Here is a 17,042-nt window from a genome sequence, read left to right as displayed (position 1 = left end):
AGCTACAAATCTTCAGTGATCCTACAGTGTTCTACAGTTTGCCAAAACTGATGTTCGGGTTTCATAACATTTAGAAGTCAAATTTCAAATTAGATTTTATTTTCTCTTGGAGTCTGGACTTTGGGTTGTACCTTTCTTGGGAGAGTATACTCGTTCATTGTCCCCTGGAAATCAAACAGGACAAGGGTGCCTCATTTTGCTGAAAATCTGAACTCTGATGAATTAAATGTTTTATTGGACTTTCAAGCTAGGTAAGCTGCTGTGCTAGCTAAAGAAACAGGATTACGTAGGATTAACCCTTTGGAAACTTAGAACACAAGGTTCATTTAATTAAAATAATCTTCCTAAGCATTCAGTGGCTGAGAGGTGAAAAAAAATGTCAGCTTGTCTTTGAGTTCTGCTGTGATTCTAGGATGGAGTAAGAGGTTTTGCCCTATTTTCAGGTTTGAATCAACTTGGAGCAGATATATCAGTAAGCAGAGCCACAAAAGAATGTTTTCTTACCAAGACAACCTAGTTACAACAGCTTTGTGTCTTCATCACTTAGTTTTGATAATTTCCAAATCTTTAGATACAGCTCTATCTTTGTTAGAGAACTTCTTTTTCAAAGATTTAGTCTTACTGATTTTTATTTTTAATACTTATTACAAATTCAGTGACCTGAAGCATTCTGGAAGTAGATGTGCAAGCACATTGGATAGGTTTGATCAATGTACTTTGGTAACTCTTCTCTGCCTCCTCCCATGAAAATGCCACTGGCAGTTTTATATTGCAGTGTCTAGGCAGCTACAAGTGCCTGAAGGGATTTAGGTCCTTTGGTTACTACATTCCTTCTGCTGTCCAAAATCCCAGCGTGGTTTATGAATTTTGCAAGCAGCTGTGTTGCTATAGCTGGCATGTGGGCCACTCAGCAAATGAACCAGTTCATTTTAGTATCCATCTCTTTTCCAGCTTGCATAGAATTGGAAAAAAAGCAGTGAAACCAGTGTGAGCTACTCAGGTAAACAACCCCAATGGGTTTACTGCTAGGGTCTAGGATCCTGCCTGGGATCTACTTAGGGACTGACTCCTTTAAGCATATGAGACATACCACTGTCGAATCTTATGATGGCAGCCTAGTTTAGAAATTGTGGAGTAAAGAAGTTGCTTTATTTGACTGGTTTTATGGCTGTTGTTCTAAGGAACCATCCCTATGCATTCTCTGCCTGAACAGTTCCCTGCTCTCCTTGGCCATGAGGTTGATTGGAAAATGGGATTTGCTTCAGTGTGGGCAGAGGATCTTGCTGTTCTCTGTTTGCTTATTTCAGACCAAGGTTGGTGGGACAAGCCACACGGGAGGCAGTTTTGAAGAAGTTCTCAGCTCTACAGCCCATGCTAGTGCTCAGAGCTCCCTTGCTGGTACCCGGCTCCCTGAAAGTGAAGAAGAGCTTCAGTGTTAAACAGCAGGCCCTCCTGAGCCCCACATGCCTCTCTTCAGAGACTTGCCCAGACAATGGTTTTCAGCTCACCCTCACCACACAACTTGCCCAACAAGGTTTTGTCAGCTTTGGAAAATTGCCATCCTGGCCTTGTGTTGGAGAAATCTTTCCCTGTTTCTATTTTAGATGGGCCATTTTATCACCAGGTACTTTGTACATCATCAAAACCACACACAAGTCATTGGCTATAATGCACTAAATTCTGTGTTAAGTGGCTAAATAGTTTTCAGTGTGACTTCCCTCTAACAATCTCCCAGTCTCTGTTTCTTATTTATATTGGTTTACCTTTTTTTCTATCTGTTGGTTTCTGGCTTCCCTCTCAGTGCCACATCAGACAGATGGACCTAGAGCTGTGCAAAGCATTCAGCTGCCAGCAGTAGCCCATACACCAGCTGTCTACCATCCATACCAGGTGCCCTTTGCTCAGGAGTGAGTGTCTGTACATCATCTATTTCCTAACAGAATTAAAATCACTTACTGTCACAAAAAGCTGTTTCTCCTTCGGTGGTACGGTCTGGCATTGCCCTACATCCATTGGGCAGCAGAGTTAAGGAGGGCAGGAAGAGACACCTGGTTATTCATACAGAAACAACCTATCACAGCTGCTGATTTGAGGTAATCATTCTGGCCAGAAAGGTTTCAGTTTCAAAATGTGCACCATTGCTTGCTCTCTTTGGTTTGGTAAGACTTGGCAGTGAACTTAATTAGAAAACCAAGTGGAGTAGAGGGAACCTCTAATATTTCTGCCTCTGTATCTTCCCCTCAAAACCAAGGGAAAATATGTTTATGAGCTTCTGTCAAGATACAGCCTTAAGTGAATGAATACAAACCAAACATTTGGCTTCAGACGTGCCATAGGTTAGAGAGCCCATGCCTTCAGAGCTGCTAGCGTAGATCCCATCACCTGACAATGAACAGAATGAATAAAAACTTCACTTTTGATGTCAAATTTTGCTGTGCTTCGCTCCAGGATGTTAGTTCCACCAACCGCATTATCCCTGCTCAGTCACCAAGAGCCAGACGTCTCTCAGCTTTCATTCAGCATGTTTTCTGAGCTGCAGTCTTTTCACGTTTTCTAAGAAAAGAGCAGCACATTTGTGACACTATCTTGCTGTGTAGTGAGCACGTGTCAGTCCGCATGTTGCGTTGCTCAGCTCACCACACACTGAGGTGGGCACAGTTATCAGTAAACAGGATGGAAAGGAGCCTGGCTACTTTGAGAATGGATGCGTTTTTTGAGCATACGCCAAAGCTTTAAATCAGTGTTAGTGAGTTTGACATTACAGACTGCTTAAAATTTTGTGAGAAAATGTGGCTTTAAGTGATTTTTGTTTTTTTCTTGTGTGGCTTTTGTTAGTTTTTACAAAGTTGAAAGTCCTTTTGTATTGTTCTACTGGATATAGGCTGACTTTGGACATTTATATCACATGCCTCTTTAGTGTGATTTTTAGCATGGAAGCAAACCTAATTGTTTTTCTAGCATTCTTGTGACAATTTTCTAGCTTATTTTACGTGGTTTTGTGCATAAATGTGAATTTATTTAAAATGGAAGATACTGACAACTTAGTTTGTGTAAATGAAGTTCTTGATATTCTTATTAAAAATAAATTTCTCTTTTACCCTTTGTGATGTTTTAATTCTGTTTACCAGTAGTACTGAGCAATCTAGCGGAAGGTGTCCCTGCCACTGGCAAGGGAGCTGGAACTTGATCTCTAAGGTCCTTTCCAACTCAAACCACTCTGTGATTACTGTGCATGGGGTTCCACGCTGTCCCCTCGGTCCCCTGCAGAATGGGGAAGCCTCCTGCTATGCCACACAAATGGACTGTTCCTGCTTAGGGTAGTGTTTGTGCTGGGTGTGTTTCTACCAAACATCCCTTCAGGCCACTTTGCTGGTTTGTCAAGAATGTTCTCAATTCTGCCTTTCCATGTATCTGTAGCTTTCTCAGCATTCAACGCAAACTAACGGGCACTGTGATTTGTGTGCATCTACGTGGAACAAAAATGCTGACAAAAGCTCAGTGGGCCCCACTCCATCCCCCTCTGCAGTATGGCAATCTGTTGCCAAGAACCACTAATCAGCTCAGCAAAGCGCAACCTGTTCTTCCAGGCTTGCCACAGGGCATGACTGCGGCCCCAGGGCGTTCCTGAGCAGAGCAGGCACCTCGCATCTCCTCTGAACCAGACCAATTCACTCTGCAGATTCTGAGCTCTGTGCCAGCCATTGAGGCAAGAAGCTCCCAGCAACCCTGCACAGCACTCTGTGCTCCAGGAAAGGCACCAGCCACAGAACACTTGGGGAGCTTCAGTCAGGCCCCTGAGGTTTGTGTCAAGAAGGCATTTCCTGAGTCATGGTGCCTGACAATGGGTGCTCAAATACACTACCTACCTTTAAAGGATATGACAACTGAATTTAGTTTTATGCTGCTTCATTGGACATGAGGTGGAAGACAGAGAAGAGAACTCCAAGTCTCTACCAGGTTAAGTTTTACCGGTGCAAATTTTGCTTATTTGGCAATCATGGCATTGTCCTCATCTCCAGCTGCACGCAATTCAGCAGTTGGGTGTGCAGACACTGGCCTCATTATGGCATTTACCACCACTGCAGCTTTACTTCACAATCACTCTGTACTTCTACATTAGCGTCTACTTCTGCCAGAAACTCATTTATGGCAGAACTGCTACCAGCGTGCCACAGCCTGGAGAAGGGAGCCAGCTCCACATGGACAGACTTCTGCATTAGATTGCACAAACTCCAAGGGTCCCTCCCAACCTCAGGTATTCTGCGATTATTAATTACCTGTGAAGGAGTCTGTAAAACTGCCAGTCTGGGGTGAGGGGGAGTGAGGAATATAGACATGGAAATACTGGCGCCATTCCCTGATACAACACATGAACAGGGGAAAAGTTGTATGAAACAAAGAAGATACTGAGAAAATATAATTAATGAGATTACCAGTTTTAGGCACCATTATTTAAGGCTGATGCACTCCAAAGAAATCTCATCTCTACGCTCAGTCAAGAGCTTCTACAGACACATGCTCATTAGTCTCGTTTCTGTGTAGCACTGAGTGGATATTAACCCATTTTGAAGGTACTTAAATCCATACATACTTAGAAATTCACAGAACAAGACCACTTGCCCCACACAGTGCATTACATGACCAGATTAGATTGCAATCAACTAATTTTTAAATGTACATGGACTTCCCCAGTGGAGAATCTATTTGTAACTGAGATTGCATGAATCAGAGGCTGATTAAAAAGAAGGAGAACCCCAAATACACTTAATTCTTTGTTCCCTGACACAGCCTCTGATCTGGAAGGCAACTACATTACCTGCTCCCCTCTAAGTGGTCCTGGGATTCTCAGCAGTGAATGCACAGGAAAAAAAATCTGCTGGCAGAAATAGTGATGTTAGAAGACAAAAAATAATAACCAGAATATAAACCAAAGTATTTATTATGGCTACAGCATTTAGGAACACCTCAGGAACGTGGATGAGATGTGGCAGCTATTCTTTTTTTCCTTTCTATGTAAATCAGAGATACAAGCTGGAGTATTTCTGGGTGAACAAACTTCCCTGCAAAACAAAAGAAAGGAAAGGTTAATGAAAAATGCTCTCATTTTGCCACATGTGAAAGGCTGGAATTGGAACAATAGCAGAGATGTCACTTTAGGCTCAGAATAAATGTCAAATTATTCTTTTAAGAAAGTGAATGCTCCCAGTTCAATCCAACTATAGATTAAGTGTAGCTACACCCCTTCTTCACAAAAAGCTTGTATTTTGTGCTCTATTAAGACATTTAAGAGCTGAAGAAGGGATGCACCCTGACCAAGATAATCTATACTATGTATCATGCTACAGGAAACCACTCCAGTTCAGGTGCGCTTCGGGTACATGCTGCAGGCTCTACTCACGCACCAGCCCAATTCAAGTTGTTAAATTCTGGTAGGGGAGCAAAGACATCTGTTAGAAAATAGAGCATTATCAGCTTCGTTCACGTTGTCCTTTTTTCTCCTTTGCTATCAAAGTCTTACAGAGAGATTATTACTTCCCTGGGGAATCACCAAAGTATAAATGGGACTTGTCAGGGACTCTGTTGGGTGACTGCTGGTTCTCCTATCCCTAGAGTTTATCTATCTTTAGTTTTTTTCCCAGGACAGGATGAGTTACTTACAGTCCTCCTCTGGTGTTCAACTATCTTGCCAAAATGATAAAGATTATTATTTTACCTATCTCTGCTTTAAACTACCAGTATATTCTGCAAAGGATGAAAAGCAGTGGATAGAATAAAAAGTAACACAGTTGGAACGTAATAATTTCTCTGAGGTGGTTCTCACAGGAAGTGAGAAGTTCACTCAGCTCACTTAGGGATAACAAATCCTACTTCACTGGTTCCTGAAACACTGACAGAGTACCAACAAACTGCTCTCAGAGCATGGCTGAACACTGAAGACTCCTTTATGACGACTCTGATGTTTCAGGGAGATCCTTACACAAATGCAAGTGTAATGAAAGCTGAGCCTCTCTCTAAGGTGAAAAGTGATGTAAAAGAATTTGGCATAAACTAAATTCAGGTTTAATACCTACAGATAAATGTCAGGTATGTTCACAATGCATCAAGTTTCTCCAGGAATATTAGGGGACTTGAGCAATGAGCAAAATAACTAGTTCTCACTTGCTCTGAATGTCTGTCAGGAAAAAAAAAGGGAATTATATATTTCATTTATGAAAGAGGAAGAAAAAAAGCCCAAATGTCTTACCAGCAGTTGAATCAAAAAAATCCTGCAGTCTGCCAGGTGTCTTTTCCAACTCTTCATACTCAAATGCCTGCAGTATCATCTCACACTGATCCAACTGCTTTACAAACTTGGCCTCTGCAGTAGACTGGTTTTCATATTCCTGAAAAGATTCGCAGTTGTAAGAAAATAATTCTGTTACTCTGAAACAGAACACTAAAATCTCTCTATATATCTAGAACTTTCTTCATTAGTACAAGCCAATCCAGAAATATTCAGCACAATTACATCTTCCTCTTTGTTTTTACAAACACATAGTGGTCAGCAAAACACTTAAAATACGCGCCAATTTTATATTAAATGCAGTGGGATGTAAAATACAACCTTTTGTGTAATATAAAACTCAATACACCAGTTGTTTTGGGTGAATCAGGGATGATATGGAGGCAACTCTGCATGACACACAAGTTAAAAAATAGGTTTGATTTAACTGTATTTTATGTCAAAAGATAATTTCAGGCCTGGCTAAGGCTATTAATTACCACAGTGTGTACTATGCACTGTCACCACCTATCTTTAAGACCTATTTTGCACTTTTCTCACCACTTACTGTTTCTATATGGAGTTGTTCTTTATATTTCTCCTGACATTGCTGCCTAATCTTTTTGCTCTAATCTGTCTGAGCTGCTTATGTCCTTATGTCTCTCCTAGGAGATAGGGAGTGGTTAAGGGGTTTCCTCCCCTTCAGAATTCAAGTCCTTTAATCTCTCTGCTATCTTTTCCCTCTCTACAGTCATCATCAGTATGTATTTATGAGTGATTCAAATTTCTACTCAACTTGAACAATTTTGCTGTCATTTGCTTCCAGTGATGGCTGCAGACAGGTTTGGCATTGCATTTTCTCTTTTCCAAATCTACTGCATTTTATGAGATGCCTCATGAGCAGATTGTCCTGACTCTCCTGATTTCCAAAACCAAAGGAGAAAGGGCTTTTCTTCTGTGCAGGTTACCTTGATGCCATTGGCAGGTCTGACCCGATTCATCATCCCCACCACCATTAATCACACACCAAAGTGCACACTGGGACCATCTAAGCTCCCAGATCCACAGCACCTGTGGATCACAGCACTTCCACAGAGCAGCATGAGTGCAGGAAAAGGTTTGCCTTTTGACCACAGAACCTGGCAATCCTTTCTGCATCTTATGATAACAAATGTGGTGTGAGTGTCATTCACAGTGGAAAGACACTGGCTTTGTAATTCCAGCACACTGATGCTCAGTGTGACAGTCATTTCCTTGTCTTGCATACTATTTGTGACCTGTTCTTAGGCTTATTACTTTACCTTTGAAGTCAGAAATCCAGACTTCAATAGCCATAATTGATTGGTTTACTATTCTATATAGATTTCAATGGTACTTTGAATTTTCAGTTACATCTTCATCATTATTTGAATAATAAATTTCATTTCAGTGTTTTTATCTTGTTTTTCTCTTTTCAACCTGAGCTTTGCCTCATTTTTAAATTCTTTAAGTACTACTAATTTTCTTAAACCTATTTATTTCTACTCTATTTTTTATAATCTCTTTGCGGGGGGGGAGGGTCCCTCAAAGACAACAAACTCTTGGCAGCATTACAAAGAAGAACTTCAAGAAAAGAAGAAGTAGGGTTGTTCACCTGTAAAAGTCAGTTTCACCTCCAACAATCAGGTGGGAGTATCAATCTGCTGCCAACCTCTGTGCTATACACCTGATGTTATTCACACCTCAGCTCACACTGTCCTCAGGAAACATCAGCTATTACATGTGCAACTGTGCACAGTGCTGAAACAAACACCTACTGTTTCCTCCCCACAGGTGGCTAAGACTCTGAAATAACAGTGTACTTTGGAAAAACCCTAACTGTACTTTGGAAAAACACTCCAGCACCACAGGCCATCTTTTAAAAATCATTCCTGTGCTTTTGCACTTGAGAATAAAAAAGCAGGACAGAGCTGAAACGTGCTGACTCATTTACTTTACTGTTTTTTCAAATATATTTGGGATTAAGTTATAAAGTGAAGATATGTCTGAAGCATCTTTGTGCTGCCTCTCCCCTATATGACACTCGCCAGGTACCCACCAAGACCACCCAAAGCAGCAGTCCTTGTAAAGCTAAAAGCGAAGAGAGACAGAGACAAGGGCAGGGCAGAGCAGGAAGGATTTCTTCACTTGCTAAGAGTGTGAAGAAATCTTGTATTGCTCAGCACTGTTCAGCTCTGGGCCATGACCACCTTCACTCACCAAAACAAAAAATCATAGGGAAATGTCTCTGGCTAGCTGAGAGAAGAACAGCACACCAGGTTATCAGAGGCTTATTTTCTTTATTTCTTTTTTTTTTCTTCTTAAAGAACAACTAGTTGTTCCACTTAACACTAGAGGGACTACATGTGAATAGTGGACTTCTAGGGTACCCTCTCTGCCAGGTGGGTTGCACTCATGCTAATGAATTGCAGACACAGTGCCAATAAATAATCCTGAAGGTAAAAACAAAGACCAAACTATCAAAAGTGTGCACATATTAAATAATGGTTAATGAGAATGATGAAAAGCTAACATGCTAAAGAACTGACTCCATACTGAACAAGCTCTTACAATGTCACTGGAAAAGACTGAGACCAACAAAGGAAAACACCCAATTACACAGAACTAGCCTTATCTATCAAAACCTCATTTTCCTCAATTATAACAGTTTCTCAAGGGAGAAGGAACCAGTACTCCCTAAAAAAATACATACATATTATTTCCTGTATCTGATGATGTTGGTTAACCCCCTTTACCTTAAAATATAGCTCTGAGTGTCCATTCCCACTGCCTGTTCAACCAAAAAACTACCCAACTACAACAGGGAAAAAAAACCAAAAACAACCCTAAACCTAAAACAAAACCACAAACAGGGTGTGGTAGCAAAAGGCAGAAACTGGATGCCAATATTTGGAATTTAAATTCCCTCTAAGTAGAAAAGATTGTGAATGTAAGATGCAGATTCCGAGCATACAGTCCAAGAAACACAGAATGCTTGGACAAGAGGTTGTGGATTCAAATTCCTCCATGCGACTGTATGTCAGGAGGAGATAAAGCACAGTAATTATAAACTTGAATTGTGTGGAAATAATCTAATCATCCCTCATTTGCAAGTATAAGAGATCTTATCAATTAACAGCATGGGTTTGCATAAAAATGGTTAAATCACCTTCAAACGCAAAAGATACTTTCTAATACAAACTTTTAAAGAATCCAAGATCAGAAATCTCCGGTGTTTGTAGAAAAGTGAATTATTTTGGGTCACATTTAAGTTGTTTAAACATTAGTTTACTTAATAATTTTAAGTTACTACTAAGTATCTTGGTCTAATGGACTTTATTAGAAAGAAATGAAAGCCACAGATATTACTTGCATAAAAGGCAGAAGATAAACCACAGCACCATCACCCACCATTATTTTTTTCCTGTATTAAAAGCTGCATATGGCAGCACAAATGCAAGTGATAATGTAATAAAAATAATATATAATTTATATTCATAGGGCTGGTTGTAGAGGACAAACCTTTCCTTTAGCTGTACAAACCAAGCCCTGGACAAGTTGATCGGGAACTCAGAGAGGCTAGGGGCAGAAGATGGAAATTTCATCACAGTCCAGGCTTTCTGTTTGAAAATGATCCAAAATTGACTTTGACTCATACTGTTAGGCTTTATCTTCTAAGCAAATAAATCTCACTTTCTTGAGGTCAAAATAAGAGATGGCACAATTTCACAGGTAAATGGGAAGAAGGGAATGGGTCACCCTGAATTTTAACATAGGATTAAAAGAATGCAAACTTACTTCCCAGAGTTCATAGATTTCTTTTCTGAGGTCCTCTGATAGAAGGTGGGTCAGCTGCTGCATAGCTGTCTGAAAAAAAGAAGCCATTTCCATTTATGTATTCTGTGAGCAACATTTGTATCATTAAATTTTCTGAATAATTATCTACATGTTACCAAGCTAGCAGAAACACCCACTACACAGCAAATTCCTGTATTGTTTTGGCATGGCAATGTTTGGCTACAGCTCTGGCCAAGAGCAAGGTGGTAGCATCTCTGGGATAACATATTTAATGGGAGGGGAAAGCCCTGTGCAACTTCACCCAGGAGGAGTGAGAAGTGAGAGGAAGAACTCTGCAGATACCAGGGTCAGAGAAGGAGGAGAGGGAAAAGGTGCTTTAGATGCCACAGCAGATTCCCCTGCAGGCTGTGAGGAAGATCATGTGAGGCAGCCGTGCCCCTGCAGCCCTACAGAGGAGCAGAGATCCACCTGCAGCCCCTGGAGGACCATGGTGGAGCCAATATCCACCTGGGGCCCATGGAGGATTCGAAGCAGGGGATACTCAAAGGAAGCTGTGACCCTGTAGGAAGCCTGCACTGGAGGAGGCTCCCGGCAGAACTTGTGACCCCAGAAATTGTTCTGCATGTTCTTTGTGCTCCCCAGTTGATCAGTCTCATTTCTGTGCCATCTCTACTCTTTGGTCAGTAACATGAAGGGCTGCTTCTAAAACAACCAACATCACAAGCAAGACAAAGGCTTCATGCCATGATTGTTTCTCCACTTCATATACAGGATATAGTGCCACAATATGGTTCCAAATTGCTTGCCACCACTGAAGCATCAAGGTCTCATTCCTTCTCACCTCTTTCCAGCTCTGGAACTCACCAGATTTCAAGGTTAGGTGGCTAAAATGACTTACCTGTCAAAAAGCCCTACTCCAAACAACAACCTCTCTCCTCCAAAAAAAACCCAAAACTTCTTTTATTAATCAGGTTCATTTTCTGCTGCCTTAGTGCTGGCGAGACTCACTGGTTAAAGTTACTGCACAAGCAGCAAACTCTGGAGCCAGCTCAATGTTGGCTGTAGAGCAAGCAGAAGAAAGGAGAACTCTGCAGTGGAAGCAGAGTACTGATAACTCACCTCAAGACACCTCCTGAAGTGGCTACCCATGGTCTATTTTTACAACAAAGTATTTCAGAGTCATCCCAAATATTTAATGCTTTACTCTTCTTCTCACAAAATCCTCACCGACTGAAATGGGAGCAGAAGAAGCTGCAAATACTTAAGAAAATTTCTTAAACGTACCTAGGCATCAAAATCTCTTTTCTTGCCTAAATTCAAATGAGACTAAAGTTGAAGGCTGATCCTCAGTGACACAACAACCTTTAGAGGTTTCCAGTAAAGAGGTTTTCTCTGTCCAGTGTTTTGAAGCTCTTTGAAGAGTGTAACAAACACTCCAGTGATTTTTCATCATCCATAAAAGGCGGCCCCTTTTATGCTTATCTGGTTAAAACTAGGGCCTGGGGGCTATGACTAACTCTAGGAGTAAGTTCTTTGCTAAGAAAGTGGAAATTAAAGATCTAAGGTGCATTTAGCATCCCTGAAGTACTATCTTTACTGACTGTAATTTTGGTGTTTCTTTTTTTAATATACTTCCTTGTGTGTTCTTACACTGAATGAAAAAAGCCTCTAAAGAGTTTTCTAAGGCATGACATTGCCCTCTAGCTGTGGCTACAGAAATGGTTTACACTTTCTTCAAATAATGCCACATACCAGAAACAACAACCCAGCAGTATGGATAAGTGCAAGGTCAGCAATAAAGTGACTCTAGGCATGCTCACTCAAAGAATCACAACAGTAACAGAAGAGACACCTGCATCTGAGGTTCTGTGCAGGTTTAAATGAATTCTCTGTCAACCTCATGATCTGGCACCACACACAAGATCTGACATGAACTGTCATCCATCCTACTCAGTGCACCTACTCCCTGCTCCTCACCTCTCGGGAAGGAGGCTGAACGTGACTCATTCAGGCTTACCAAAACTGCAGCTAGTTCAGGAATAAACAAAGGTAGAAACAAAGACCAAATTATCAAAAGGTCCAAGGTGAAGATTACTTCCAAGATTCTTCCATAACCTTGGTCATGTTACAGGTACAAAAATCTCAATGAGCTGCAAACTCTACTTGGTTGTGGCAGGCTTGTCCAATGCCAATGCCAGTGACTGCTTGGGGTGTTCCTTCATCACCACCAGAACACAAAAACACACAGAATGCTCTGCAGCTGTGGCTTCACACCTTATGTTCATACCTCTTCTCTCCTGTGTTTCTCCTCTTTTGGGATATTATCTGCAGGAGCAATATCTCCAACAATGCATTCAGCCATATCATGAACCAAAGCTAACCGTATGCATCTGACAAGAAGGAGGGACAGAATAATTAGTTTTTCAGCATTTTAAGTTGAAAACTTATCCATAAGGCTAAAAGACTGCAGAATTTAACCCCCTTCATATACTCTAAAGGTTGGTTCGAGCCTTTCTTAAACTTTATATAACATTTTTCACTTTTTTGTGAAGGGAATTATTTTCCACCTTGACATGATTTTGATTTTTGATTTCTAGTTTCTACTGCTTGTAAATGTAGATTGAAGTATAAATACACTGTGTACCAGAGCATAATATTCAAAAGTAATGTACTTAGCTTTAGTATACTTGACTTTTGGAGATGTTGTGGTAATTAACTACATTATACACTTCACATTATTCCTGCAACTGGTAGAAGGTAATCTGATTGGAGCAATCCCAAATTCAGCATATAATCTGTCACTCACAGCTCTGCAGCTATGCCAGTCTGCAGCAGAATAGTCAAAGAAGCCTTCATGTTAGCTCTTAGAGCATTCTCTGCTATCCTAGAAGCTTTCTGTGGCTCCTTACTGCTGCTGAGTGCTCCTCCAGTCTGTCAAAATCGACATAGTCCAAGGCTCTGACACAGCTGTTTGTTGCTTGACATTGTTTTTTAACAAGGGTCTTCAGCCTGTTTATTTACTACTTGAAAGAAGACCAGCTTTGAGCCTCTGCACTAAGGACTTGCCTCAACACTCACAGTTAAGCAATAAAGTTTTTACCCCCTTTCAAACGACCAGGTAAACAGGACCCTGTCCAAAGGATAGAGGGAAAAGAGGGGAAAGGATTTCAAATTCCTTCAGTGTGATTTAAAAGCTCTTACATGGGACGACAGCTTCTTTAGCCTTTTGTTTGCAGCTCTCCCACAACAATAACATATGGTCGTGATAAGGAGAGGCAGTCTCACCTGTCCTTGTTAAGGTTTTTGTCTTCAGTCACCAAAGCCATCATCGCCATCCTGTACATGTGGTCGGAGACGCTCTCTGGCTTTGCCACGTTCCTGTACACCCATCCCGTGCGCGGTACTCTCTGCTCGTGTCACAGAACCACAGAATCAGTTAGGCTGGAAAAGGCCGCAGACAGCATCGAGCCCAACTTAGCCAAAAGGCTAAGAGACTGCAGAATTTATCCCCCTTCGTATACTCTAAAGGCTGGCTGCAGCCTTTCTTAAACTTTATATAACATTTTTCACTTTTTTGTTAAGAGAATTATTGGGCGGATACGACCGTATCAGTGGCACTGTAAAGGTTAAACCCCTCGGTTTTGCAGGCCGTCGTTTCAGAGACACCAGCAGAAAATCCGCCCCACCACGGCCTCCACGCTCCGGAGAGCTCTGATGCTCGCAGCGAACGCCTGCCCCAAGGCCCAGCCCGGCCCACCAAGGCTGTCCCCGGCCAGGAGCTCGGCCCAGCCGGGACACGGCGGCACCCACGAGTCCCCGCCGCGGCCGCGGCTCGGCCGGGCCTGCCGCGCTGGCACAACGCGGGCCGTAGCTCCGGCTCACGGCGGCCTCCGCCAGCCCCGGCCCCGCTGGCAGCCCGGGCACTGCCGAGGGAATCCGGCCCCGGTCCCAGCCCCCGCGCCTGGCCCTTGCCCTGCGCCCACCTTGAGCTGCCCCAGCAGCCGCAGGAAGGGCAGCAGCCCGACCCCGCCGCCCGCCGCCATCGGCCGCCGGCAGCACGGGCTCGACCGCGGCTCCTCCTCCTCCTCCTGCCAGGACGCGTCCGCAGGGGGGCCCGGGCGCAGGCGTGTGGGGGAACCCCGTCCCCCAAGCTCCGGCTGCTCGGGGTTCATTCACCACAAAAAAGAACGACACGGACTGCGACTGCAAAAGAAGCCGGGCTGCTCACGGGCAGGAGCGGATCGGGAAAGGGAAGGTGGCAGGCGTGTCCTGTCCTCTCTTCCGCTGAGGTCCAGCAGGGAGGAGGAGGGAAAGGCAGGAATAGCTCTGTCAAAACGGAGCATCTCGGTGACCTTTGCCGTGATTAAAAAAAACCCAAAACTTAAAAAAAAAAGAGAAAAAAAGGAGCAGCGCAAACTCATTTCTTGTTCCGAGAAGAATGAATAGTTATCAATAATAGTCATGCTGATAAGTTTTAAATTATTCTGTGGACTCTTGCTGCAAGCCCATCCGTCACTTTTATTAGTTGAATAGATAACACGGCGGCTTACCTGACAATTGATAGATTTTCAAAATACATCGCATTTCTTTAATACTTTTATCTTTTCAGCTGAAATAGCGGATAGTGGTTTGAACGTGGTGATGATACAGTCTGTTTCAGGAAAGAACATCTGCAGTTTTGCCAGCTATCAACAGATGGCAGAGTATTTTACTTTCGTTTGTGTAAATATTTAAACGCCTAAATTAATAATAAAGCCCAGACAACATTTTAGTGACCATTTCAAGGCTGTTTTCCCACAATAAGGGTCAGGAAAGTTATCCCCTTTACACCTGTGTACACAATCATAGATGCCTTGGGTGTCGCAGTACAGCTTTTCTGGTAGAAATGAATCACACACCTGTTGCAGATTTGTCTTGACAGCTCTTGAAACCATCCATAATAAGAATTTCATGCTTTGTCCGGGCTGTCTGCCTTCTATGTGAGTAATTTGTTTCACAATGTCCTCTTTGGACCTCCTTTAGAATGAACACCTGAGCGATGATCACGAGGCTGGACTCACAGGCATTGGCCTCAGTGTAATTTTTGTAATATTTGTCAAATTTGTAGCATTTATATGTACATAATTCCTCTGCATGCACTCTATGTGCTGGTTTTGCAAATTGCTTATTGACACTGGTTTTCCACCCAGTCGTTCTTTGACAGTACTTATATATATAGTTTATGTGCTTTTCCAAGTACCTATCAAATGCATCTCGTGTAGTGTTAAATGGATGGACTCTCAGTAGGCTGGAGGACCCTGGCATAGTACAACTATTAGCTCTGTCAGGATTTTACTCTTCAGTAAGTAGCCTGAAAACAGAAACAAATCAGCTCCATGCAATTTTAAGCAGCTTTTTTACGTAATTCAGAAACTTCAGCAAGGATTAGCAAAGTCTCCCTACAGGATATTAAGGTAGTGCTAAGGCTTAAGTCTCAATCTTTCATCAGTCTCAGCTGGTTTTCTTCTCCATCTTTTGCCAGAACAGATGGCAATTTCAAAAAAGAAATCCCGAATAAGCTGGTTACCGCAGAGTAATTATGATTTATAAGCTGGAGGTGGCGCTCTCTGCCCACAGATTTCCGCTTCAACCGCAGTTGCTGCTACCCAATGCCAGACTGAAATTGTGCTTCCATTTCTTTAAGAAATAGCTCTGGGGGAGAGGAGTTGCTTTGCACACTTGGTGCAGTAATGTGAAAATCATCTCCCCAAATGCCAGGTGGCTGGGAGGAGACCCGGTAATTACTCCTATGGTGGATCATAATCAGTTTGGGGTTTATATAATGCAGCACCAATGATAACGCACTGGGTTTTGAAAACCCTTATGTGTTCTGCCAGCATGGTCACAGTAAACCTTGTATTGGCAAAATATCTTCAGGAAAAGTAATTAATTGATGGGATTCATTCAGTACCATCTGGGAGGGAAAAAAAAAAAAGAAAAGAAAATGTTGTGTAGTTCAGTGGACAGGGCAAAATGATTGTGTATCACAGATCCATCAGGAAGGAATAGCAGCCTTGATGCCCTTCCTAATAGCCACACAATTGATGAGCACCTGCCAGACACTATAAATGGTCATTTTAGTTCTCCAGACTATAATATCTTCCTTTGTCTGAGGCAATCTTAGCAACTGTATAGTTAGCTTGTGAAAATCTGTTGCAAGAAGTCTTCTTTAAAGGTACAGAAGTGCAAACCTCAAGAGTGAGAGCACATGTGTGCCTTGTGGCTCCCTTCACTCTGCCATGCACCTCACAATGCTCTACTGTGTGTCCTTGTGCCCAGGGAGCCCCACTCTCCCTTGTGTGGGCTGTCAAAGCTGGTGAGAGGCACCTGAGAGAGGCGCCGTGCACTGATATCTGTGCCAAGGGCTGGACATCTCCTGCTGAGACTGCACAGAATCACAGAATGCTTTGGGTTGGAAAATACCTTAAATATCATCTACTTCCACCCCCATTGCCATGGGTGGGGACTCCTTCCATTTTAGCAGTTTGCTCAAAGTCCCATCCAACCTGGCCTGGAACATTTTCAGGGATGGAACATCCCCAGCTTCTCTGGGCACCGTGTTTCCATGTCTCACCACACTCACAGGAGAGCATTTCTTCCTAATATCTAACATAAACTTAATTCTTTCAGGTTAAAGCTATTCCATCTTGTCCCATCACTACATGCCCTTGTAAAGCATTCCTCTCCATATCAGAAGGCTGAGGAGAACATACACTTATGGTAGGAGTCCAGTAGTCAGCAATAACTGTCCCTGTTCAGTGTAGCTAACCAGTGGCATCACTACCCAAAAGAAAAATGTTCTTGCTGCTGTTGAATAACATCTTGGGCTTTCTGTGATTAGCAAGAGATTTTCTATCAGAACCCTTAGGATTAGCCTATCTAAACCTTCACAATTAAGAAAAAGTTGTTTTATCTTATATGTGTA

At 42.4% G+C, this 17,042-nt stretch overlaps 2 protein-coding genes across 4 annotated transcripts in view; one reads left to right on the top strand and one right to left on the bottom strand.

Moving 5' to 3' along the window:
* Positions 1 to 3,013, top strand: part of TPD52L1 (TPD52 like 1) — a 30,826-nt gene extending 27,813 nt beyond the window's left edge. For all 3 annotated transcript variants that reach the window (XM_058802190.1, XM_058802189.1, XM_058802188.1), the window contains one exon: positions 1,308 to 3,013. In XM_058802190.1, the coding sequence (XP_058658173.1) occupies positions 1,308 to 1,439 (132 nt within the window). In that variant the 3' untranslated portion in view covers positions 1,440 to 3,013. The remainder of the gene's footprint in view (positions 1 to 1,307) is intronic.
* A 1,908-nt stretch (positions 3,014 to 4,921) lies between these two features.
* On the bottom strand, positions 4,922 to 14,316 carry HDDC2 (HD domain containing 2). The gene is made up of 6 exons (XM_058802516.1): positions 14,062 to 14,316; positions 13,364 to 13,485; positions 12,366 to 12,468; positions 10,079 to 10,147; positions 6,245 to 6,383; positions 4,922 to 5,060 (listed from the first exon to the last, which is right to left on the bottom strand). The coding sequence occupies exons 1-6, from the start codon at positions 14,248 to 14,250 to the stop codon at positions 4,966 to 4,968; spliced, it is 717 nt and encodes a 238-aa protein (XP_058658499.1). The 5' UTR covers positions 14,251 to 14,316; the 3' UTR covers positions 4,922 to 4,965.
* Between the last annotated feature and the right edge of the window lie 2,726 nt (positions 14,317 to 17,042).

This window comes from Ammospiza caudacuta, chromosome 3 (genome assembly GCF_027887145.1).
Source record: "Ammospiza caudacuta isolate bAmmCau1 chromosome 3, bAmmCau1.pri, whole genome shotgun sequence".
NCBI lineage: Eukaryota > Metazoa > Chordata > Aves > Passeriformes > Passerellidae > Ammospiza > Ammospiza caudacuta.
This window is presented reverse-complemented; position numbering and strand designations above follow the sequence as displayed.

Coding starts and splice junctions, on each gene's coding strand:
- HDDC2 (XM_058802516.1), bottom strand. CDS start 14,250: ATGAACCCCGAGCAGCCGGAGCTTGGGGGACGGGGTTCCCCCACACGC. Junction 12,469..13,363: donor AAAAACCTTAACAAGGACAG/GTGAGACTGCCT, acceptor CCTTCTTGTCAG/ATGCATACGGTTAGCTTTGG. Junction 5,061..6,244: donor TTTTTTTGATTCAACTGCTG/GTAAGACATTTG, acceptor TTTGTTTTGCAG/GGAAGTTTGTTCACCCAGAA.